The sequence below is a fragment of the Hoplias malabaricus genome, chromosome 12, assembly GCF_029633855.1.
Source record: "Hoplias malabaricus isolate fHopMal1 chromosome 12, fHopMal1.hap1, whole genome shotgun sequence".
In the NCBI taxonomy this organism is placed as follows: Eukaryota; Metazoa; Chordata; class Actinopteri; order Characiformes; family Erythrinidae; genus Hoplias; species Hoplias malabaricus.
The window spans coordinates 37,788,187-37,813,920 of record NC_089811.1 but is presented as its reverse complement, the minus strand read 5'-3'; the positions used below and the strand labels follow the sequence as shown (position 1 = coordinate 37,813,920).

At 50.8% G+C, this 25,734-nt stretch overlaps 1 protein-coding gene across 4 annotated transcripts in view; it reads right to left on the bottom strand.

Moving 5' to 3' along the window:
* Positions 1-311: 311 nt before the first annotated feature.
* LOC136664072 (coiled-coil domain-containing protein 148-like) overlaps positions 312-25,734 on the bottom strand; it is a 115,750-nt gene continuing 90,327 nt past the window's right edge. For all 4 annotated transcript variants that reach the window (XM_066641104.1, XM_066641106.1, XM_066641108.1 and 1 more), the window contains 4 exons: positions 8,352-8,470; positions 6,829-6,946; positions 2,194-2,331; positions 312-612 (listed from right to left, as the gene is read on the bottom strand). In XM_066641104.1, coding sequence (XP_066497201.1) covers positions 466-612; positions 2,194-2,331; positions 6,829-6,946; positions 8,352-8,470 — 522 coding nt within the window. In that variant the 3' untranslated portion in view covers positions 312-465. The remainder of the gene's footprint in view (positions 613-2,193; positions 2,332-6,828; positions 6,947-8,351; positions 8,471-25,734) is intronic.

Here is a 25,734-nt window from a genome sequence, read left to right as displayed (position 1 = left end):
CTCACAGACAGTCACCCGGAGCGGGACTCGAACCCTCCACCTCCAGAACCCTGCAGCTGTGACAGAGACACTACCTGCTGCTCCACCGTGGTGCCTCTGGTCTGTTTTGTGTTTGTTTACTTCGTGTAACATCATCAATCCATGCACTGCACTCTAACGCATCTCTACTCAAAAGTTCTTGTTTACCTTTTGTGCATTAAAGGCTCCAGCAGAGGGAAAAATAGCAAAGCTCTTTAAAAGTCCCATTAATGGTAATGGACATTTTATACATTTGCTTTTAATTTGCTACAGCATTTTATTTTTTTTGGCCAGTACACTGCAAATGGAAATGACCTACAAGCTGCCAAGAAAACAGTGTATATGCGCTGGGGGCAAATATCCAGGGCATCCTGGTGTATGTTGTTGATTATGATCGTGGTGGAACATTAACCATGGCCTCAGCTTGCGTGAAGGTTAACTGTGTGATCAGGACTTGAGGACGCTGGACTCTGTGTCCCGCCTGGGAGGTTTGGGAGGCTTAATCTCAGAGAGGACGGCTTTGGCGTAGGGTGAGTTGTGGAGGCCAGCTGTCCTGAGAGCCTGCTCAATACGAACCCTAGGGTCAGCAATGATCTGGAACACACACACACACACACACACACACACCTTTAAACATGTAAAAATATATTTTCCAGGATGTGCACTAAACTTGGCAAATCATTTGTCCAAACAATGGCTCTCCTTGAGCTAAACTGGGTTCTGTAAACTGCTGCTGCAGAGTTACATCAATGACAGATAAGCGCAATCTTCGCATACCTCCAGCTGTTTTGGTTTGTACTTGTTGAGTCTAGAAAGTTGTTTTCTACATACACACATTTGTGGACTCCAAACCAAACACGGGTTCTATCATTATCTTCCACAGAGCTGCTGAAGAACATCATTGAAAGTCATTTAAGAGCCAACAATGTGCGTAATCACTTCAGCCTTGATTCAAACGGAAAGGATTTTCTAACGGTACTTTTCCACTGCATGGGATTGGCTCGACTCGACTCACTTTTCCACTGCAGCTCTCCTGCAAAATGGAGCTGGTGATGTCACAAACCCCCGTCTTTAATGGGACCGCATGCGTTACAAACTACAACAAGCGGTGGTAAAGTTAGATGCTGTTTACTTGTTGTTTATTCACGTGTTGTTTGTGTTTTTTGGGACTGAACACAGCTCCGCGCCCCAGTTCTCACAACTCAGTTTTACTTCTTGCACGTTTAGCTTTTGCTGGAGATTTTCGGAACCAAAAGGAGTGTTTGAACCTGTTCAAAACACCTTGGGGTAATGTTACCAGCTCCCGGTGTGGTTCGGATAAAAACAAATGTGTAAGTTGGTGTAACTTCAGAGTTGTTTTTGGAGCTCTGTGTTTCCTGGTGGCTGACAGGTCTCTGGCCAATCAGAGCTCTGCAGGGTTTACACCTCACCATTTAGTACCTACTCGGCTCGACTGGAACCGTACACGAGGAACTAAAAAGTACATGTTCCCAGGGAACCGAGCCGAGTCGAGTCGTATAGGTTCCATGCCTGAAATATGTGGTGGCTTATTCCCATGTAAACTGAGTTTAAATCTGTTATCATCTCTGCTGCTGAGCTTCAGAGAATGTGATCCTGTAACTCCACCCCTTACGAATATAACAGGCATGTCTTTGGGTGTACTGATGCAGAGAAACGCTGAATCACTGTTTGTCCTTGGCCCACGGCCGTGTGAATATTCCAGAGTTGTCACATTAACCCAAGTCAAACATTCTTTGTGGCTTTGTAGATGATTTCGAAATAATCGACTCTAAACATTAGTTTTATGGAAAACAATGTCATATGTTGCTCAATTTACATGAGCTCAAGGCCATGAGCAGGTTTCGCAACATAAAGTAATGAAAAAAACAGGTTAAAGTTGGCACAACATGTGTCAGGTTGCTCAAACAAATGCTGCACACGTGTGTGTGTGCGTTCTCTTAGTCTTAATCCTCAGGACTGTAATATGAAGCATTAATGATGTCACTGATATGTTATAAATGAAAGGTTACAGCAGGAAAAACACTCCGTGACGGTATTGTTTTCCTAGTGCCTGGTTTGGGAGGTGGAAAAGTGATACTGATAATTCTACACTGGCCCTGCTCATCAGCGCTATATGAGTACGTTTATGTGTGTGTTTGTGAGAGTGTGTGTCACCTGTGTATCCGTATAAGTGTATAACTGATAGAGAGGTTTCTGCAGTGTAAACTCTTCTTTCTCAGGCTGAAGACGGACTCTCCATGATTCAGTCTGTGCCATCATCCTCTCGGGATCTGCCTCTGCCACTACAGCCACCTGAGAAAGAAACGGAAGCTTTAACTTGGATCAGGACTTTGGTTCCTCGCTGTAATCTTCTGTAGAGAGGTGGTCTTCTATCTCGTGGTAATGCAGTGAACAGTGATTAGGGGACCATTGCCGTGACAGTGAGGAGCATTTATATTCTATTTTGACTTATTAAAGCAAAAGCCTAAAGGTGTACTACATAGAAATAGAGGGATTTAGAGAGCTATCGGGTGGAAATACGTGCACACAACACGCAGGAGGCTGTACTCTGAACCTCTTCATTGAGCTGTAGAATGTGCATTGGAACTGTCTTCTCAGGATGGAAATGAATGGTCTTCTACTGTGCTCTTGTTACAAATGTACACAACACTTGTGTGAGTGTATCTCCTTCTTCCCCGGTTCGTAATCTGGGTGTCATCCTCGACTCAACTCTTTCACACGGTGCCCACATCAGTTCTACAATCAAAACGTCATATTTTCATCTGTGTAATATCTCCACAATCAGGCCATCTCTTTCTCAACCTGCTGCTGAAATCCTTATTCTCTCCATCCGTTTAGACCACTGCACCTCTCTTCTCTTTGGCATCAGCTCTTCCTCTGTCCACAGACTTCAGATTGTTCAGAACTCTGCTGCCCGCCTTCTCACCCGCACTCGCTCTCACCGCAACATCACCCCTGTTCTCCAACATCTTCACTGGCTTCCCATAAAGTACCGTATTCAATTCAGAATACTGCTTTTCAATTACAAAGCTCTCAATAACCTTGCTCCTTCACATCTGTCTGCTCTTCTCCATCCCTACAAACCCATGCACACACTCAGGTCTTCCTCAGTCGGGCTGCTCACTGTCCCTCCCTCCAGCCTCGACAGCTACGGTGATCGCTCTTTCTCTAGATCTGCTCCGTGACTCTGGAACTCTCTTCCCCCTTCAGTCCAGCATTCTCCAACTCTCTCTATATATTCAAATTAAACCTCAAAAATATCTTTTCTCCCCTGTAATGTATTAACTATTGTAAGCGTCTTTGAGTTCTTGGAAAGCTCTTTATAAATATAATGTATTGTTATTATTATTAACACTTCTCTTCTAGTGTCTATAATTTTCCTGCACTTTAAATGTCTTGGTGTATAATAAAAAAAAAAAAAAAACACACTCCATCTTTAAACTCTCCAACTAGTGCGTCTTGTGCAAACCCCCCCCCCCCACCCCCACCCCCACACACACACCCACACACACACAACCCCCCCCACACACACACCCCACACCCCCCCACACACACAACCCCCCCACACCCATCCACACACCTACACACCTCCCCCACACAGAACCCCCCACCCCCACACCCCACCTACCCACACACACACACCCACCCCCCCACACCCACACACATATCCCCAAACACACACACACACACACACACACACACACCCACACACAACCCCATCCCCACACCCCCCCACACACCCACCTCCACACACAACCCCCACACACCCACCCACCCCCACCCCACACCCATCCACACACCTACACACCTCCCCCACACACAGAACCCCCCGACCCCCACACCCCACCCACCCACACCCACACACACACACACACACACACACACCCAAACACACCCACACCCACCCCCCCACACACATATCCCCAAACACACACACACACACACACACAGACAAAACATTCCAATGTATGTATCCCTCCTGTAATCCTAATTCTTTCCATTCTGGCCAAATGCTCAGTGCACCTTTAATGAACGTAACGTTTACACAGATGAATATCTTTGATGTCCAGTCTAATGGTGCACATTAAAGTCCAGGTTGGATCTGAAGCTTTTTAAACTTCCAGATGTTCAGCATGTTTTGAATATCTGCGGGCATTTTCCCCCCTTTTAAATCAATATTTAAAACATTCCTGTTTGAGCAGCTACAGCTCGCTTTAAAACACTCTCCACTTTTATTCTGTAACGGCACTTTAGTTCTTTTCTTTTATTGGATCATTTTAAATTGTTTTAATAATTTTTAATCATTTTATGTAATTGTTTTAATGGACTTTTATGATTTTTATTCTGGCTTTTCATTAAACTGTTTTTTTTATTGTTTTGTATGAAAGGTGCTCTATAAATAAACTTGCTTTGCCTCACATCCAAAAACCACAGAGATGGATGAGGTGGGATTTACCTTCTTCTTTAATGCACAAATATGCAATAATTCAGATGGACTGAACTCACAACAGCTGCAGCTAACAGACACGCAACAAACTCGATACACTTACAAACATCACCGTCTTGATTTTTGATGAACTCTGCATTCCACTGTCTGAGCCGACGCACTGTGAGACCACATGTGCAACTTAATGTCCCCATCTGGTGAACAGGTTTTTTTAATCAATGTAAAATGGGTTTTTCAGCTTCTAAATCTATCCATTCCTTATCTGTAACCCTTATCCGGTTCAGGGCGGTGGTGGATCTGGAGCCTACCCGGAATCACTGGGCGCAAGGCGGGAACACACCCTGGAGGGGGCGCCAGTCCTTCACAGGGCGACACACACACTCACACACTTTTGAGTTTACAATGCCTGTAAACAATGTTTGTGAATAAACATACTACTAAAATAAACTTGTTTATGAGTTAAAGAACAAAACAATATGTAGTGCATCCTTAACTCCTCTTAACTCAGGAGGCGAAAGAACTGACCTGTGTCTTTAATTATAAATGTGTAGTGAAACTTTAAAGGAAACCCACGCAGACACAGGGAGAAACACACCACACTCCTCACAGACAGTCACCCGGAGGAAACCCACGCAGACACAGGGAGAAACACACCACACTCCTCACAGACAGTCACCCGGAGGAAACCCACGCAGACACAGAGAGAACACACCACACTCCTCACAGACAGTCACCCGGAGGAAACCCACGCAGACACAGGGAGAAACACACCACACTCCTCACAGACAGTCACCCGGAGGAAACCCACGCAGACACAGGGAGAACACACCACACTCCTCACAGACAGTCACCCGGAGGAAACCCACGCAGACACAGAGAGAACACACCACACTCCTCACAGACAGTCACCCGGAGGAAACCCATGCAGACACAGAGAGAACACACCACACTCCTCACAGACAGTCACCCGGAGGAAACCCACGCAGACACAGAGAGAACACACCACACTCCTCACAGACAGTCACCCGGAGGAAACCCACGCAGACACAGGGAGAACACACCACACTCCTCACAGACAGTCACCCGGAGGAAACCCACGCAGACACAGGGAGAACACACCACACTCCTCACAGACAGTCACCCGGAGGAAACCCACACAGACACAGGGAGAACACACCACACTCCTCACAGACAGTCACCCGGAGGAAACCCACACAGACACAGGGAGAACACACCACACTCCTCACAGACAGTCACCCGGAGGAAACCCACGCAGACACAGGGAGAACACACAGCAGGACTCGAACCCACAACCTCCAGGACCCTGGAGCTGTGCAACTGCGACACTACCTGCTGCTCCAATGAAAAACATTGTTGTCAAGATGTGATGGCACTCAGCATTAGTGTGGTCAGGTAATGATACTGTGTGATGAGTTCTGGATCATAATCCAGATCATGCCAAAAAAAAATGAATGGGGCTCCATCGCTCCAGAGAAGGCAGCTCCACCTTTCCACAGGCCTCTACACTACTCTCATGAACAGCGGCTTCTATTCTACTAGCAATGCTTTTCAATGGAACTTTTACAAAATGTGTACACAGCTGAATTCAGGCTTCATCGATGTGTGGACATACAGCGTCATGATGATGGTGTATGTTGCTTGGAAAAAATAGCTTACTGTAGAAGAGCTACGAGCGTCACTCTTGTGACTCACTTCATGTTACTTCAAATACAACAGAAACAACCCAAAGCGGTACAGTCACGGGAACATACAACTGTGAATGGCTCGTTGCTTCAATTCCGAGTCTCTACTACACACTGCTGTGAAATAAGAGCCAACAGTTCCCTCCCACATCTCCTTTGAAGTTGTGAAGGAACTGTGGTATTGAACAGTACACTGGAGGCCAGGCTGGCATTGTAGTGCTGATTGTGTTCTGTGGCTTTGTCCATAAATACCAGCTGATAATACGTCAACAGAAGTATCACAGAAGCCGAAGGGAGCAGAGGACTGCTCTGCTTTCGGGAATTGAGCACTACATCATTTCTGAATGAAGCAGCTTGGTATGTTATGCTTTACCACATGGGGGCAGTACTGCTACAAATTCCCTCTGCTAAGGTGAGGGGTGTGTGTGTGTGTGAGAGAGAGAGATATGAGCGAGACAGTGAGACATAGGGAGAGACGGAGAGAGAGATGGACAGACAAGGACAAACTGAGAAAGAGACAAAGAATGATTGAATAAAACAGACAGGAAGAAAAGGAGATGGGGGGAGGGGTGCAGGAAGAGAGTGACAGAGAGGAAAACAGGGAAAGACAAAACCAGAAAGAGAGAAGTGAGGTTATACCTGATTGCGTAAGTTGCTGAGTCTCTCCTCTCTTTCCTCCTCCTCTCTCTGTTTCAGTTTGATTTTAGACTCCTGCTCCTGTTTCCTCTGCTCCAGCAGGTTCTCTCTGAACTGCACTCTACAGCATAAACACAGAGACAAATCACACACACACACACACACACACACACACAGTATCCTACACAGTAAAACTCTCAGCTGACAAATCTAAGGGTCTGAGGAGGAGCACAGCAGAGAGGAGCACAGTGGCATATTCTTTACAAACACAAATCACCTTGATGTGTAACATGCTTAATGTGATACACACCCATCATTTCAACAGGGGGTACAAGAGTGGAACAGCCCCCAAGTCTCTCGCTGTCTCTAATACTCTCTCACTCATTTCCCCTGCTTGTCTTACTTGTTCCTTCTCTCATTCCTGTCATTCTGCCTCTCTAACCTCTTCCAGAACTGTGACCTCTCTATTCTTTCCTTCATCTGTACTCCAATTTCCCATATTCTACCTCCTTTCCTCTCCCCGTCTCTCTCTCTCTCTCTCTCTCTCTCTCTCTCTCTCTCCCCCTGTCTCTCCCTCTCTCTCTCTCTCTCTCTCTCTCTCCCTCTCTCTCTCTCTCTCTCTCTCTCTCTCTCTCCCCGTCTCTCTCTCTCTCTCACTCTCTCTCTCTCTCTCTCTCACTCTCTCCCTCTCTCTCCCTGTCTCTCTCTCTCTCTCCCTGTCTCTCTCTCTCTCTCTGTCTCTCCCCGTCTCTCTCCCTCTCTCCTTCTCTCTCTCTCTCACTCTCTCTCTCTCTCTCACTCTCTCCCTCTCTCTCCCTGTCTCTCTCTCTCTCTCTCTCTCTCTCTCTCTCTCTCTCTCTCTCTCTCTCCCTGTCTCTCCCTGTCTCTCCCCGTCTCTCTCCCTCTCTCCTTCTCTCTCTCTCTCTCTCTCTCTCTCTCTCTCTCTCCACTGACCCCTGGTAGTCTGCTGAACTGAGTTAAAAGTAAAAGAGTCTCTAATGGCCTGAGACCAGCACACACACACACACACACACACACTCAGAGAGAGAAACAGAGCAGGGCAGACTCATGCAGACAGTCTCTCAGATCATCAGCAGACTCCCAGGAGCAGCACACACTCTCGTCAGATCCACAGTGTGAGGGCTGCAGTGAGACAAATCTTTTGACTGTGATCATTAGAGCCACGATCAGACTTCTGTTAATGTGGCGTCTACAACCCCACATCCCACAATTTCACAGCCAACAATTAACAATTACAACTCTGATTAAGTAACGAATAGTAGTCATAAATAAATCTACCGTAGTTATAGAGTTAGTACTGGACTAAAACTTAGACTAAACCTGGGAAATACGTCCTGATGCTAATACGTGAATCACAGGGTTTAAGGGGTTAATTCTCTGTGCTCTTTAGTCAGCGCTGTGCTGTAGGATGTGAGACTCTAACCCTGTGAGCTGATGAAGGTGAGAGGAGTGGGTGGAGAGTGGATGTGGTTTATCTGTCCTTTTCCGTCCTTGAGACCGCCTACCTCTCTTTATCTCTCTGAGCTTGTTCCTCCATCTCTCTCCTGAGCTGTGTCAGTCTCTTCTCCTCCCTCCTCCTCCACTCCGCTCTCCTCCTGCACTGCTCCTCCTGAAACTCACGCACCTGATGGACAGAGAGAGAGAGAGAGAGAGAGAGAGAGAGAGAGACAGAGAGAAAGAGTGATAAAGAGAGATAGTGAATCAGAAAGAGAGAGAGAGAGTGAGACGGACAGGTAGAGAGAGAGAAAGAGGGGGGGAAAGAATGATAGAGAGAGATAGCGAATTAGAAAGAGAAAAAGAGAGAGAGTGAGACAGACAGAGAGAGAGGGAGAGAGAGAATCAGAAGAGAGAGAGAGAGAGAGAGAGAGAGAGAGAGAGAGAGAGAGAGAGAGAGAGAGATAGTGAATCAGAAAGAGAGAGAGAGATAGAGAGAGAGATAGTGAATCAGAAAGAGAGAGAGATAGAGAGAGAGGGGGGAGAAAGAATGATAGAGAGAGATAGCGAATCAGAAAGAGAAAAAGAGAGAGAGTGAGACAGACAGAGAGAGGGAGAGGGAGAGAGAGAGAGAGAGAGAGAGAGAGAGAGAGAGAGAGAGAGAGAGATAGTGAATCAGAAAGAGAAAGAGAGAGAGAGAGAGAGAATCAGAAAGAGAGAGAGATAGAGAGATAGTGAATCAGAAAGAGAGAGAGAGGGAGATGGAGAGAGAGATAGATAGATAGATAGATAGATAGATAGATAGATAGATAGATAGATAGATAGATAGATAGATAGAGAGAGAGAGACAGAGAGAGATAGAGAGAGAGACAGAGAGAGAGAGAGAGAGAGAGAGAGAGAGAGAGAGAGAGAGAGAGACAGAGAGAGAGAGACAGAGAGAGAGAGAGGGAGAGAGAGAGAGAGAGAGAGAGATACACACAGGAAGAGATACTGTCATTGTGGTTGCATGTGTAATGATATGGTAATATTATGTAAACAAATTGTAAGCAATTAGCCATAAGGGGCCTGGAGGTTGTGGGTTCAATTCCCGAGGAGTGTGGTGTGTTCTCTCTGTGTCTGCGTGGGTTTCCTCCGGGTGACTGTCTGTGAGGAGTTGGTGTGTTCTCCCTGTGTCTGCGTGGGTTTCCTCCGGGTGACTGTCTGTGAGGAGTGTGGTGTGTTCTCCCTGTGTCTGTGTGGGTTTCCTCCGGGTGAATGTCTGTGAGGAGTGTGGTGTGTTCTCCCTGTGTCTGCGTGGGTTTCCTCCGGGTGAATGTCTGTGAGGAGTGTGGTGTGTTCTCCCTGTGTCTGCGTGTGTTTCCTCCGGGTGACTGTCTGTGAGGAGTGTGGTGTGTTCTCCCTGTGTCTGTGTGGGTTTCCTCCGGGTGACTGTCTGTGAGGAGTGTGGTGTGTTCTCCCTGTGTCTGTGTGGGTTTCCTCCGGGTGACTGTCTGTGAGGAGTGTGGTGTGTTCTCCCTGTGTCTGTGTGGGTTTCCTCCGGGTGAATGTCTGTGAGGAGTGTGGTGTGTTCTCCCTGTGTCTGCGTGGGTTTCCTCCGGGTGACTGTCTGTGAGGAGTGTGGTGTGTTCTCCCTGTGTCTGCGTGGGTTTCCTCCGGGTGAATGTCTGTGAGGAGTGTGGTGTGTTCTCCCTGTGTCTGCGTGGGTTTCCTCCGGGTGACTGTCTGTGAGGAGTGTGGTGTGTTCTCTCTGTGTCTGTGTGGGTTTCCTCCGGGTGACTGTCTGTGAGGAGTGTGGTGTATTCTCCCTGTGTCTGCGTGGGTTTCCTCCGGGTGCTCCGGTTTCCTCCCACAGTCCAAAAACACATGTTGGTAGGTGGGTTGGTGACTCAAAAGTGTCCGTAGATGTGAGTGTGTGAGTGAATGTGTGTGTGTGTCTGTGTTGCCCTGTGAAGGACCTGAACTGGATAAGGGTTACAGATAATGAATGAATGAATGGTTTGTGCTGGATGTCTGCATTTTGCCACGACTGACTCTGCAAAATTCACACATCACAGTTTAATCCCACCTCGGCAAGCAGGTTCTTAAAAAAGTACCAGTTCCAGGTACCGAATATTTCTACTGGAAAAGCAAAAGATCAGTGTAGAGCCGAGTTGAGTTAGAGCAGGTACCCTGCCGCGGAAAAGCCCCATTAGTGGCAAAAATAACGAATCACAGACAAGCACAGATATTTAATTAATGAATAAATGCAGCTTGTTGTCATACTATTTCCATTCTGTTACCTGCTTACTACCAATTAGCAAAGTCAAGTGTTAGCACTGTTATTATACCAAGATCACATCATAGAAACGGTCTATTCTTTGTTTTTTTTACATTCATTTAGATATTTAAAGTTCTCTATGATAATATAAACAGCTCATTGAAAGCTACATGTCTTTCAGATCATTTATGCTCTGGCTCACTCCAACAGGTGTGTGTTGGTCAATGGAGTCACTTTCAGACTTCGACTGCCTGAACCAATTCATAAATTGTAATTAAAAGAAAGTTGTCCTGAAGGTAAAGAAGCTAGAGATGAGGTTTGATATTCACGCGTCGCTCTTATTGACTGTTACAGATGGAATGGAATGTGGTGTGGAAATGAGATAATGTTTCACGGTGTGAGAGAGGAGAGCGTAGCGGCAGGTGTACGCGTAATCCATTACAGCCCAAACGACATCATCCATCAGCGACAGCCCTGGAGGAAGTGACTTCATTAAGGGGAGCAGGAAGGAGGAATGTGAGGTCACACAGTCAAAATCTCCAACACAAACACTGAGGAGACTGAGGAGACACCCTCACACCCACACACGACACAACACATTCATCAAGCTAATGAGGCCAGCAGTGTCTCGCAGCCTTCCCTCGCAGCGGGCCACGGCAGAAACAAACTGTTCCCAACACAGCTCAGAGTAATCGATTCAGCAGTATTAGTGCAATATTGATACTCAATCTGAGTTTGGCGGTGTCTTATAAGTTAAAATCTGTGGAGGAAAGTCCTTTGCGGTCATTCTGTTATACTTCAGTCAGAAGTAAAACTTTTATGAGTGGTCTACCCTTTTCATCGCTGTTGTTCTACGCTTGGGTGCAGTGAATGTGACTGAAAGCTATTCTTCCTCAAGTTTTTTCTTCCTACTACTGAGGTGAGCCAGAAGGGAAACACAAATGAACACTGCAGAGATATGAAAGTTTACTGAGTTTGACTGCTTGTGGTCAAAGTTGGTACAGTGTGCTAACTTTCAGCACCGAGATTCTCAGTGGTTTCCCCTGTTCAAATGAAGTCTGGATGGGCAAGTGAAAAAATTCATTCATTATCTGTAATCATTTATGCATTCAGGGTCGCAGTGGGTCTAGAGCCTACGTGGAATCATTGGGCGCAAGGCGGGGATGTGTATTCACACATTCACTCACACCTACAAACACTTTTGAGTCTTCAATCCACATACCAACATGTGTTTTTGGAGCGTGGGAGGACACCGGAGCACCCGGAGGAAACCCATGTGGACACGGGGAGAACACACCACACTCCTCACAGACAGTCACCCGGAGGAAACCCACGCAGACACGGGGAGAACACACCACACTCCTCACAGACAGTCACCCGGAGGAAACCCACGCAGACACTGGGAGAACACACCACACTCCTCACAGACAGTCACCCGGAGTAAACCCAAGCAGACACAGGGAGAACACACCACACTCTTCACAGACAGTCACCCGGAGGAAACCCACGCAGACACAGGGAGAACACACCACACTCCTCACAGACAGTCACCCGGAGGAAACCCACGCAGACACTGGGAGAACACACCACACTCCTCACAGACAGTCACCCGGAGTAAACCCACACAGACACAGGGAGAACACACCACACTCCTCACAGACAGTCACCCGGAGGAAACCCACGCAGACACAGGGAGAACACACCACACTCCTCACAGACAGTCACCCGGAGGAAACCCACGCAGACACTGGGAGAACACACCACACTCCTCACAGACAGTCACCCGGAGTAAACCCACACAGACACAGGGAGAACACACCACACTCCTCACAGACAGTCACCCGGAGGAAGCCCACGCAGACACAGGGAGAACACACCACACTCCTCACAGACAGTCACCCGGAGGTAACCCATGCAGACACAGGGAGAACACACCACACTCCTCACAGACAGTCACCCGGAGGAAACCCACGCAGACACAGGGAGAACACACCACACTCCTCACAGACAGTCACCCGGAGTAAACCCACACAGACACAGGGAGAACACACCACACTCCTCACAGACAGTCACCCGGAGGAAACCCACACAGACACAGGAAGAACACACCACACTCCTCACAGACAGTCACCCGGAGGAAACCCACGCAGACACTGGGAGAACACACCACACTCCTCACAGACAGTCACCCGGAGGAAACCCACGCAGACACTGGGAGAACACACCACACTCCTCACAGACAGTCACCCGGAGTAAACCCATGCAGACACAAGGAGAACACACCACACTCCTCACAGACAGTCACCCGGAGGAAACCCACGCAGACACAGGGAGAACACACCACACTCCTCACAGACAGTCACCCGGAGGAAACCCACGCAGACACAGAGAGAACACACCACACTCCTCACAGACAGTCACCCGGAGGAAGCCCACGCAGACACAGGGAGAACACACCACACTCCTCACAGACAGTCACCCGGAGTAAACCCACACAGACACAGGGAGAACACACCACACTCCTCACAGACAGTCACCCGGAGGAAACCCACACAGACACAGGGAGAACACACCACACTCCTCACAGACAGTCACCCGGAGGAAGCCCACACAGACACAGGGAGAACACACCACACTCCTCACAGTCACCCGGAGGAAACCCATGCAGACACAGGGAGAACACACCACACTCCTCACAGACAGTCACCCGGAGGAAACCCACGCAGACACAGGGAGAACACACCACACTCCTCACAGACAGTCACCCAGAGTAAACCCACACAGACACAGTGAGAACACACCACACTCCTCACAGACAGTCACCCGGAGGAAGCCCACACAGACACAGGGAAACACACCACACTCCTCACAGACAGTCACCTGGAGGAAACCCACGCAGACACTGGGAGAACACACCACACTCCTCACAGACAGTCACCCGGAGTAAACCCACACAGACACAGGGAGAAAACACCACACTCCTCACAGACAGTCACCCGGAGGAAACCCACGCAGACACTGGGAGAACACACCACACTCCTCACAGACAGTCACCCGGAGGAAACCCACGCAGACACTGGGAGAACACACCACACTCCTCACAGACAGTCACCCGGAGTAAACCCATGCAGACACAGGGAGAACACACCACACTCCTCACAGTCACCCGGAGGAAACCCATGCAGACACAGGGAGAACACACCACACTCCTCACAGACAGTCACCCGGAGGAAACCCACGCAGACACAGGGAGAACACACCACACTCCTCACAGACAGTCACCCGGAGGAAACCCACGCAGACACAGGGAGAACACACCACACTCCTCACAGACAGTCACCCGGAGGAAACCCACGCAGACACAGAGAGAACACACCACACTCCTCACAGACAGTCACCCGGAGGAAGCCCACGCAGACACAGGGAGAACACACCACACTCCTCACAGACAGTCACCCGGAGTAAACCCACACAGACACAGGGAGAACACACCACACTCCTCACAGACAGTCACCCGGAGGAAACCCACACAGACACAGGGAGAACACACCACACTCCTCACAGACAGTCACCCGGAGGAAGCCCACACAGACACAGGGAGAACACACCACACTCCTCACAGTCACCCGGAGGAAACCCATGCAGACACAGGGAGAACACACCACACTCCTCACGGACAGTCACCCGGAGGAAACCCACGCAGACACAGGGAGAACACACCACACTCCTCACAGACAGTCACCCAGAGTAAACCCACACAGACACAGTGAGAACACACCACACTCCTCACAGACAGTCACCCGGAGGAAGCCCACACAGACACAGGGAAACACACCACACTCCTCACAGACAGTCACCCGGAGGAAACCCACACAGACACAGGGAGAACACACCACACTCCTCACAGACAGTCACCCGGAGGAAACCCACGCAGACACTGGGAGAACACACCACACTCCTCACAGACAGTCACCCGGAGTAAACCCACACAGACACAGGGAGAACACACCACACTCCTCACAGACAGTCACCCGGAGGAAACCCATGCAGACACAGAGAGAACACACCACACTCCTCACAGACAGTCACCCGGAGGAAACCCATGCAGACACAGAGAGAACACACCACACTCCTCACAGACAGTCACCCGGAGGAAACCCACACAGACACAGGGAGAACACACCACACTCCTCACAGACAGTCACCCGGAGGAAGCCCACACAGACACAGGGAGAACACACCACACTCCTCACAGTCACCCGGAGGAAACCCATGCAGACACAGGGAGAACACACCACACTCCTCACAGACAGTCACCCGGAGGAAACCCACGCAGACACAGGGAGAACACACCACACTCCTCACAGACAGTCACCCAGAGTAAACCCACACAGACACAGTGAGAACACACCACACTCCTCACAGACAGTCACCCGGAGGAAGCCCACACAGACACAGGGAAACACACCACACTCCTCACAGACAGTCACCTGGAGGAAACCCACGCAGACACTGGGAGAACACACCACACTCCTCACAGACAGTCACCCGGAGTAAACCCACACAGACACAGGGAGAAAACACCACACTCCTCACAGACAGTCACCCGGAGGAAACCCACGCAGACACTGGGAGAACACACCACACTCCTCACAGACAGTCACCCGGAGGAAACCCACGCAGACACTGGGAGAACACACCACACTCCTCACAGACAGTCACCCGGAGGAAACCCATGCAGACACAGGGAGAACACACCACACTCCTCACAGACAGTCACCCGGAGGAAACCCACGCAGACACTGGGAGAACACACCACACTCCTCACAGACAGTCACCCGGAGTAAACCCATGCAGACACAGGGAGAACACACCACACTCCTCACAGACAGTCACCCGGAGGAAACCCACGCAGACACAGAGAGAACACACCACACTCCTCACAGACAGTCACCCGGAGGAAGCCCACGCAGACACAGGGAGAACACACCACACTCCTCACAGACAGTCACCCGGAGTAAACCCACACAGACACAGGGAGAACACACCACACTCCTCACAGACAGTCACCCGGAGGAAACCCACACAGACACAGGGAGAACACACCACACTCCTCACAGACAGTCACCCGGAGGAAGCCCACACAGACACAGGGAGAACACACCACACTCCTCACAGTCACCCGGAGGAAACCCATGCAGACACAGGGAGAACACACCACACTCCTCACAGACAGTCACCCGGAGGAAACCCACGCAGACACAGGGAGAACACACCACACTCCTCACAGACAGTCACCCAGAGTAAACCCACACAGACAGAGTGAGAACACACCACACTCCTCACAGACAGTCACCCGGAGGAAGCCCACACAGACACAGGGAAACACACCACACTCCTCACAGACAGTCACCTGGAGGAAACCCACGCAGACACTGGGAGAACACACCACACTCCTCACAGACAGTCACCCGGAGTAAACCCACACAGACACAGGGAGAACACACCACACTCCTCACAGACAGTCACCCGGAGGAAACCCACGCAGACACTGGGAGAACACACCACACTCCTCACAGACAGTCACCCGGAGTAAACCCACACAGACACAGGGAGAACACACCACACTCCTCACAGACAGTCACCCGGAGGAAACCCACGCAGACACAGGGAGAACACACCACACTCCTCACAGACAGTCACCCGGAGGAAACCCACGCAGACACTGGGAGAACACACCACACTCCTCACAGACAGTCACCCGGAGTAAACCCACACAGACACAGGGAGAACACACCACACTCCTCACAGACAGTCACCCGGAGGAAGCCCTCACAGACACAGGGAGAACACACCACACTCCTCACAGACAGTCACCCGGAGGAAGCCCTCACAGACACAGAGAGAACACACCACACTCCTCACAGACAGTCACCCGGAGGAAGCCCACGCAGACACAGGGAGAACACACCACACTCCTCACAGACAGTCACCCGGAGGAAGCCCACGCAGACACAGGGAGAACACACCACACTCCTCACAGACAGTCACCCGGAGGAAACCCACACAGACACAGGGAGAACACACCACACTCCTCACAGACAGTCACCCGGAGGAAACCCACACAGACACAGGGAGAACACACCACACTCCTCACAGACAGTCACCCGGAGGAACTCCACGCAGACACAGGGAGAACACACCACACTCCTCACAGACAGTCACCCGGAGGAAACCCACGCAGACACAGGGAGAACACACCACACTCCTCACAGACAGTCACCCGGAGGAAACCCACGCAGACACAGAGAGAACACACCACACTCCTCACAGACAGTCACCCGGAGGAAGCCCACGCAGACACAGGGAGAACACACCACACTCCTCACAGACAGTCACCCGGAGTAAACCCACACAGACGCAGGGAGAACACACCACACTCCTCACAGACAGTCACCCGGAGGAAACCCACACAGACACAGGGAGAACACACCACACTCCTCACAGACAGTCACCCGGAGGAAACCCACGCAGACACTGGGAGAACACACCACACTCCTCACAGACAGTCACCCGGAGGAAACCCACGCAGACACTGGGAGAACACACCACACTCCTCACAGACAGTCACCCGGAGGAAACCCACGCAGACACAGGGAGAACACACCACACTCCTCACAGACAGTCACCCGGAGGAAACCCACGCAGACACAGGGAGAACACACCACACTCCTCACAGACAGTCACCCGGAGGAAACCCACGCAGACACAGAGAGAACACACCACACTCCTCACAGACAGTCACCCGGAGGAAGCCCACGCAGACACAGGGAGAAAACACCACACTCCTCACAGACAGTCACCCGGAGGAAACCCACACAGACACAGGGAGAACACACCACACTCCTCACAGACAGTCACCCGGAGGAAACCCACACAGACACAGGGAGAACACACCACACTCCTCACAGACAGTCACCCGGAGGAAGCCCACACAGACACAGGGAGAACACACCACACTCCTCACAGACAGTCACCCGGAGGAAACCCATGCAGACACAGGGAGAACACACCACACTCCTCACAGACAGTCACCCGGAGGAAACCCACGCAGACACAGGGAGAACACACCACACTCCTCACAGACAGTCACCCGGAGTAAACCCACACAGACACAGTGAGAACACACCACACTCCTCACAGACAGTCACCCGGAGGAAGCCCACACAGACACAGGGAAACACACCACACTCCTCACAGACAGTCACCTGGAGGAAACCCACGCAGACACTGGGAGAACACACCACACTCCTCACAGACAGTCACCCGGAGTAAACCCACACAGACACAGGGAGAACACACCACACTCCTCACAGACAGTCACCCGGAGGAAACCCACGCAGACACTGGGAGAACACACCACACTCCTCACAGACAGTCACCCGGAGTAAACCCACACAGACACAGGGAGAACACACCACACTCCTCACAGACAGTCACCCGGAGGAAACCCACGCAGACACTGGGAGAACACACCACACTCCTCACAGACAGTCACCCGGAGTAAACCCACACAGACACAGGGAGAACACACCACACTCCTCACAGACAGTCACCCGGAGGAAACCCACGCAGACACAGGGAGAACACACCACACTCCTCACAGACAGTCACCCAGAGGAAACCCACGCAGACACTGGGAGAACACACCACACTCCTCACAGACAGTCACCCGGAGTAAACCCACACAGACACAGGGAGAACACACCACACTCCTCACAGACAGTCACCCGGAGGAAGCCCTCACAGACACAGGGAGAACACACCACACTCCTCACAGACAGTCACCCGGAGGAAACCCACGCAGACACAGGGAGAACACACCACACTCCTCACAGACAGTCACCCGGAGGAAACCCACGCAGACACAGAGAGAACACACCACACTCCTCACAGACAGTCACCCAGAGGAAGCCCACGCAGACACAGGGAGAACACACCACACTCCTCACAGACAGTCACCCGGAGTAAACCCACACAGACACAGGGAGAACACACCACACTCCTCACAGACAGTCACCCGGAGGAAACCCACACAGACACAGGGAGAACACACCACACTCCTCACAGACAGTCACCCGGAGGAAGCCCACACAGACACAGGGAGAACACACCACACTCCTCACAGACAGTCACCCGGAGGAAACCCATGCAGACACAGAGAGAACACACCACACTCCTCACAGACAGTCACCCGGAGGAAACCCACGCAGACACTGGGAGAACACACCACACTCCTCACAGACAGTCACCCGGAGGAAACCCACGCAGACACAGGGAGAACACACCACACTCCTCACAGACAGTCACCCGGAGGAAACCCACGCAGACACAGGGAGAACACACCACACTCCTCACAGACAGTCACCCGGAGGAAACCCACGCAGACACAGAGAGAACACACCACACTCCTCACAGACAGTCACCCGGAGGAAGCCCACGCAGACACAGGGAGAAAACACCACACTCCTCACAGACAGTCACCCGGAGGAAACCCACACAGACACAGGGAGAACACACCACACTCCTCACAGACAGTCACCCGGAGGAAACCCACACAGACACAGGGAGAACACACCACACTCCTCACAGACAGTCACCCGGAGGAAGCCCACACAGACACAGGGAGAACACACCACACTCCTCACAGACAGTCACCCGGAGGAAACCCATGCAGACACAGGGAGAACACACCACACTCCTCACAGACAGTCACCCGGAGGAAACCCACGCAGACACAGGGAGAACACACCACACTCCTCACAGACAGTCACCCGGAGGAAACCCACGCAGACACAGGGAGAACACACCACACTCCTCACAGACAGTCACCCGGAGTAAACCCACACAGACACAGTGAGAACACACCACACTCCTCACAGACAGTCACCCGGAGGAAGCCCACACAGACACAGGGAAACACACCACACTCCTCACAGACAGTCACCTGGAGGAAACCCACGCAGACACTGGGAGAACACACCACACTCCTCACAGACAGTCACCCGGAGTAAACCCACACAGACACAGGGAGAACACACCACACTCCTCACAGACAGTCACCCGGAGGAAACCCACGCAGACACTGGGAGAACACACCACACTCCTCACAGACAGTCACCCGGAGTAAACCCACACAGACACAGGGAGAACACACCACACTCCTCACAGACAGTCACCCGGAGGAAACCCACGCAGACACTGGGAGAACACACCACACTCCTCACAGACAGTCACCCGGAGTAAACCCACACAGACACAGGGAGAACACACCACACTCCTCACAGACAGTCACCCGGAGGAAACCCACGCAGACACAGGGAGAACACACCACACTCCTCACAGACAGTCACCCGGAGGAAACCCACGCAGACACTGGGAGAACACACCACACTCCTCACAGACAGTCACCCGGAGTAAACCCACACAGACACAGGGAGAACACACCACACTCCTCACAGACAGTCACCCGGAGGAAGCCCTCACAGACACAGGGAGAACACACCACACTCCTCACAGACAGTCACCCGGAGGAAACCCACGCAGACACAGGGAGAACACACCACACTCCTCACAGACAGTCACCCGGAGGAAACCCACGCAGACACAGAGAGAACACACCACACTCCTCACAGACAGTCACCCAGAGGAAGCCCACGCAGACACAGGGAGAACACACCACACTCCTCACAGACAGTCACCCGGAGTAAACCCACACAGACACAGGGAGAACACACCACACTCCTCACAGACAGTCACCCGGAGGAAACCCACACAGACACAGGGAGAACACACCACACTCCTCACAGACAGTCACCCGGAGGAAGCCCACACAGACACAGGGAGAACACACCACACTCCTCACAGACAGTCACCCGGAGGAAACCCATGCAGACACAGAGAGAACACACCACACTCCTCACAGACAGTCACCCGGAGGAAGCCCACGCAGACACAGGGAGAACACACCACACTCCTCACAGACAGTCACCCGGAGTAAACCCACACAGACACAGGGAGAACACACCACACTCCTCACAGACAGTCACCCGGAGGAAACCCACGCAGACACGGGGAGAACACACCACACTCCTCACAGACTGTCACCCGGAGGAAACCCACACAGACACAGGGAGAACACACCACACTCCTCACAGACAGTCACCCGGAGGAAACCCACGCAGACACAGGGAGAACACACCACACTCCTCACAGACAGTCACCCGGAGGAAACCCACGCAGACACAGGGAGAACACACCACACTCCTCACAGACAGTCACCCGGTGGAAGCCCACAAAGACACAGGGAGAACACACCACACTCCTCACAGACAGTCACTCGGAGGAAACCCATGCAGACACAGGGAGAACACACCACACTCCTCACAGACAGTCACACGGAGGAAGCCCACGCAGACACAGGGAGAACACACCACACTCCTCACAGACAGTCACCCGGAGGAAACCCACGCAGACACAGAGAGAACACACAACACTCCTCACAGACAGTCACCCGGAGGAAACCCTCACAGACACAGGGAGAACACACCACACTCCTCACAGACAGTCACCCGGAGGAAACCCACGCAGACACTGGAAGAACACACCACACTCCTCACAGACAGTCACCCGGAGGAAACCCACGCAGACACAGGGAGAACACACCACACTCCTCACAGACAGTCACCCGGAGGAAACCCACGCAGACACAGGGAGAACACACCACACTCCTCACAGACAGTCACCCGGAGGAAACCCATGCAGACACAGAGAGAACACACCACACTCCTCACAGACAGTCACCCGGAGGAAACCCATGCAGACACAGAGAGAACACACCACACTCCTCACAGACAGTCACCCGGAGGAAGCCCACGCAGACACAGGGAGAACACACCACACTCCTCACAGACAGTCACCCGGAGTAAACCCACACAGACACAGGGAGAACACACCACACTCCTCACAGACAGTCACCCGGAGGAAACCCACGCAGACACGGGGAGAACACACCACACTCCTCACAGACTGTCACCCGGAGGAAACCCACACAGACACAGGGAGAACACACCACACTCCTCACAGACAGTCACCCGGAGGAAACCCACGCAGACACAGGGAGAACACACCACACTCCTCACAGACAGTCACCCGGAGGAAACCCACGCAGACACAGGGAGAACACACCACACTCCTCACAGACAGTCACCCGGTGGAAGCCCACAAAGACACAGGGAGAACACACCACACTCCTCACAGACAGTCACCCGGAGGAAACCCATGCAGACACAGGGAGAACACACCACACTCCTCACAGACAGTCACACGGAGGAAGCCCACGCAGACACAGGGAGAACACACCACACTCCTCACAGACAGTCACCCGGAGGAAACCCACGCAGACACAGAGAGAACACACAACACTCCTCACAGACAGTCACCCGGAGGAAACCCACGCAGACACAGGGAGAACACACCACACTCCTCACAGACAGTCACCCGGAGGAAACCCACGCAGACACTGGAAGAACACACCACACTCCTCACAGACAGTCACCCGGAGGAAACCCACGCAGACACAGGGAGAACACACCACACTCCTCACAGACAGTCACCCGGAGGAAACCCACGCAGACACAGGGAGAACACACCACACTCCTCACAGAAAGTCACCCGGAGGAAACCCACGCAGACACAGGGAGAACACACCACACTCCTCACAGAAAGTCACCCGGAGGAAACCCACGCAGACACAGAGAGAACACACCACACTCCTCACAGACAGTCACCCGGAGGAAACCCATGCAGACACAGAGAGAACACACCACACTCCTCACAGACAGTCACCCGGAGGAAACCCACGCAGACACAGGGAGAACACACCACACTCCTCACAGAAAGTCACCCGGAGGAAACCCACGCAGACACAGGGAGAACACACCACACTCCTCACAGACAGTCACCCGGAGGAAACCCACGCAGACACAGAGAGAACAAACCACACTCCTCACAGAAAGTCACCCGGAGGAAACCCACGCAGACACAGGGAGAACACACCGCACTCCTCACAGAAAGTCACCCGGAGGAAACCCACGGAGCTGTGTGACTGAGACACCACCTGCTGCACCACTGTGCCGCCCTAATTGAAAAAAATATCTGGTATAATTGACATAACACGTGAAATGTTAGCCATTTAAAAAATAATTTATGTCACCCTTCTAGTAGGAAAAAAGTATTTGAGAGAAAAAAAAATTTACAAGTGATACTCAACAGTTATTGGTTTATAAAACTGGCAGAAGCCAATAAATAATGTGGAGCTTAGTCTCAGGAACATCTTTATATCATTTTATTTCATCGTGCCCATCTGTGAGGGCTTCCGTGTCCAAGCATGAAGAGCAGGGACAAAATGTGATGTGTAAACCTCGCAGAGTGAGATTTGTCAATCACAATGCAGACATTCTACACAAACCATCTTTTTATAAAACATCCAAGCTACATTAAAGATGACATTTATTTGATCTGTCTCACAACAGCAGCTCATAAAATTATGCTGTGATTTTGAAGATTTAATCGCACCCTGGATTGGTGGCTGACTAAAGAGTCAGAGCTGGAGAGTGAATCAAGGAAGAAACAATATTCTGAGCAGATACGAGGTGGAGAAGTGTTCAGTCCCAAAAATCCAAACCCAACATGTGAATACACAATGAATAAACGACGTATAACACAATCGCTGACGTTGTCCGTTAGAGACTGTTTGTTTGCTACATCACTGAGCTGTGCTAGTGGAAAAGCTACCAGGCAAAAGACAAGGCTAGTTTATTTATAGAGCACCTTTCATACACAGGGGCAGCTCAAAGTGCTTTATAATAAAGAACAGAGTTAAATTAAGAGCAAGAATAAAAATTATTAAAATAATTTCAAACAATTAAAATGGGCGGTGGCACTGTGGCGCAGCAGGTAGGTGTCGCAGTCACACAGCTCCAGGGGCCTGGAGGTTGTGGGTTCGATTCCCGCTCCATGTGACTGTCTGTGAGGAGTGTGGTGTGTTCTCCCTGTGTCTGCGTGGGTTTCCTCCGGGTGACTGTCTGTGAGGAGTGTGGTGTGTTCTCCCTGTGTTTGCGTGGGTTTCCTCCGGGTGACTGTCTGTGAGGAGTGTGGTGTGTTCTCTCTGTGTCTGCGTGGGTTTCCTCCGGGTGCTCCGGTTTCCTCCCACAGTCCAAAAACACACGTTGGTAGGTGGATTGGCGGCTCAAAAGTGTCCGTAGGTGTGAGTGTGTGAGTGAATGTGTGTTGCCCTGTGAAGGACTGACGCCCCCTCCAGGGTGTATTCCCGCCTTGCGCCCAATGATTCCAGATAGGCTCTGGACCCACCGCGACCCTGAACTGGATAAGGGTTACAGACAATGAATGAATGAATGAAAACAATTAAAATAATGCAATTAAAGAAAGCACAAACATTGTAAAAGAAAACATGATTAAAATGATACAATAAAAGAAAAAACTAATGTGCTGCTACAGAATAAAAAGTGAAGAGTATTTTCAACTGAGCTGTATGAAGTATGGTTGGGTAGAGGAGGTCCAATGCCGCAGGAAACCCATTATTTGTCAACAATAAACCTGACAAAAAAATCTGAATGAAACTAAATGTGCAAAACTTTGAAATATGTTTTTGCTGTGTCACTGTCATATGCACTTGGTGTAAAGGGCGACACTGATTTCCTACACTGAGGGTTAGCTTTACATCACTTGGTATTGGTTGAATTAAGGGGATATTCTTCGTTTTACAGCACATCAAACAGGGACCCACTGGAGCAAGTGACATTATTCTACTCCCAGGTCCAGTTCCAACACTCCCAGGTCCATTATAGACCACCATTTAGACTGTGGACAGAGGTGTGCATGGACACTCTTACCTGTCTGTGAATAAGCAGCTAGGACTTTTTCTCCCATGAATATCTTTAAAAGATCCTGTGGACTCTGCTGTAGTCCTGTGATTGTTTCCGAGTAGTTGGAATATCCTTCACTGTCCTCATGCATTAATTAACCTTGGGTACACAACACCTTGTCACTGGTTTGTGGTTGGTTTCTTATCTGGACCACTGCCGAAAGTTCTCATCATTTCTGACAGTGACCATTCAGGGCCAACTGGACTGGTTCTAATAAAGAGCCCTCAGATCTTCATGCCTGACCATTTCTCTGGCAACTAACACCTTGAGAACCAACTATTCACTTACCATAGTTATACCGTTTTTCTTTTGGACTGAGGGAGGAAACCGGAGACGCCGGAGGACACCCACACAGGCACGGGGAGAACATGGACACTCCACCCAGATGGGACTTGAACCCTGCTAAGCATTAAGCCACCGTGCCGCCTTATAACACTACGTTAACACTAATAATTATTATTATTATTATTATTATTATTATTATTATTATTATTATTATTATTATTATTATTATTATTATTATTATTATTATTGTTGTTGTTATTATTATTATTATTATTATGGGCGGCACGGTGGCGCAGCAGGTATTGTCGCAGTCACACAGCTCCAGGGGCCTGGAGGTTCTGGGTTCGATTCCCATACCGGGTGACTGTCTGTGAGGAGTTGGTGTGTTCTCCCCGTGTCCCCGTGGGTTTCCTCCAGGAGACTGTCTGTGAGGAGTGTGGTGTGTTCTCTCTGTGTCTGCGTGGGTTTCCTCCGGGTGACTGTCTGTGAGGAGTTGTTGTGTTCTCCCTGTGTCTGTGTGGGTTTCCTCCGGGTGACTGTCTGTGAGGAGTGTGGTGTGTTCTCTCTGTGTCTGCGTGGGTTTCCTCCGGGTGACTGTCTGTGAGGAGTGTGGTGTGTTCTCTCTGTGTCTGCGTGGGTTTCCTCCGGGTGACTGTCTGTGAGGAGTGTGGTGTGTTCTCTCTGTGTCTGCGTGGGTTTCCTCCGGGTGACTGCCTGTGAAGAGTGTGGTGTGTTCTCTCTGTGTCTGCGTGGGTTTCCTCCGGGTGACTGTCTGTGAGGAGTTGTTGTGTTCTCTCTGTGTCTGTGTGGGTTTCCTCTGGGTGCTCCGGTTTCCTCCCACAGTCCAAAAACACACATTGGTAGGTGGATTGGCGACTGAAAATTGTCCGTATGTGTGTGTGAGAG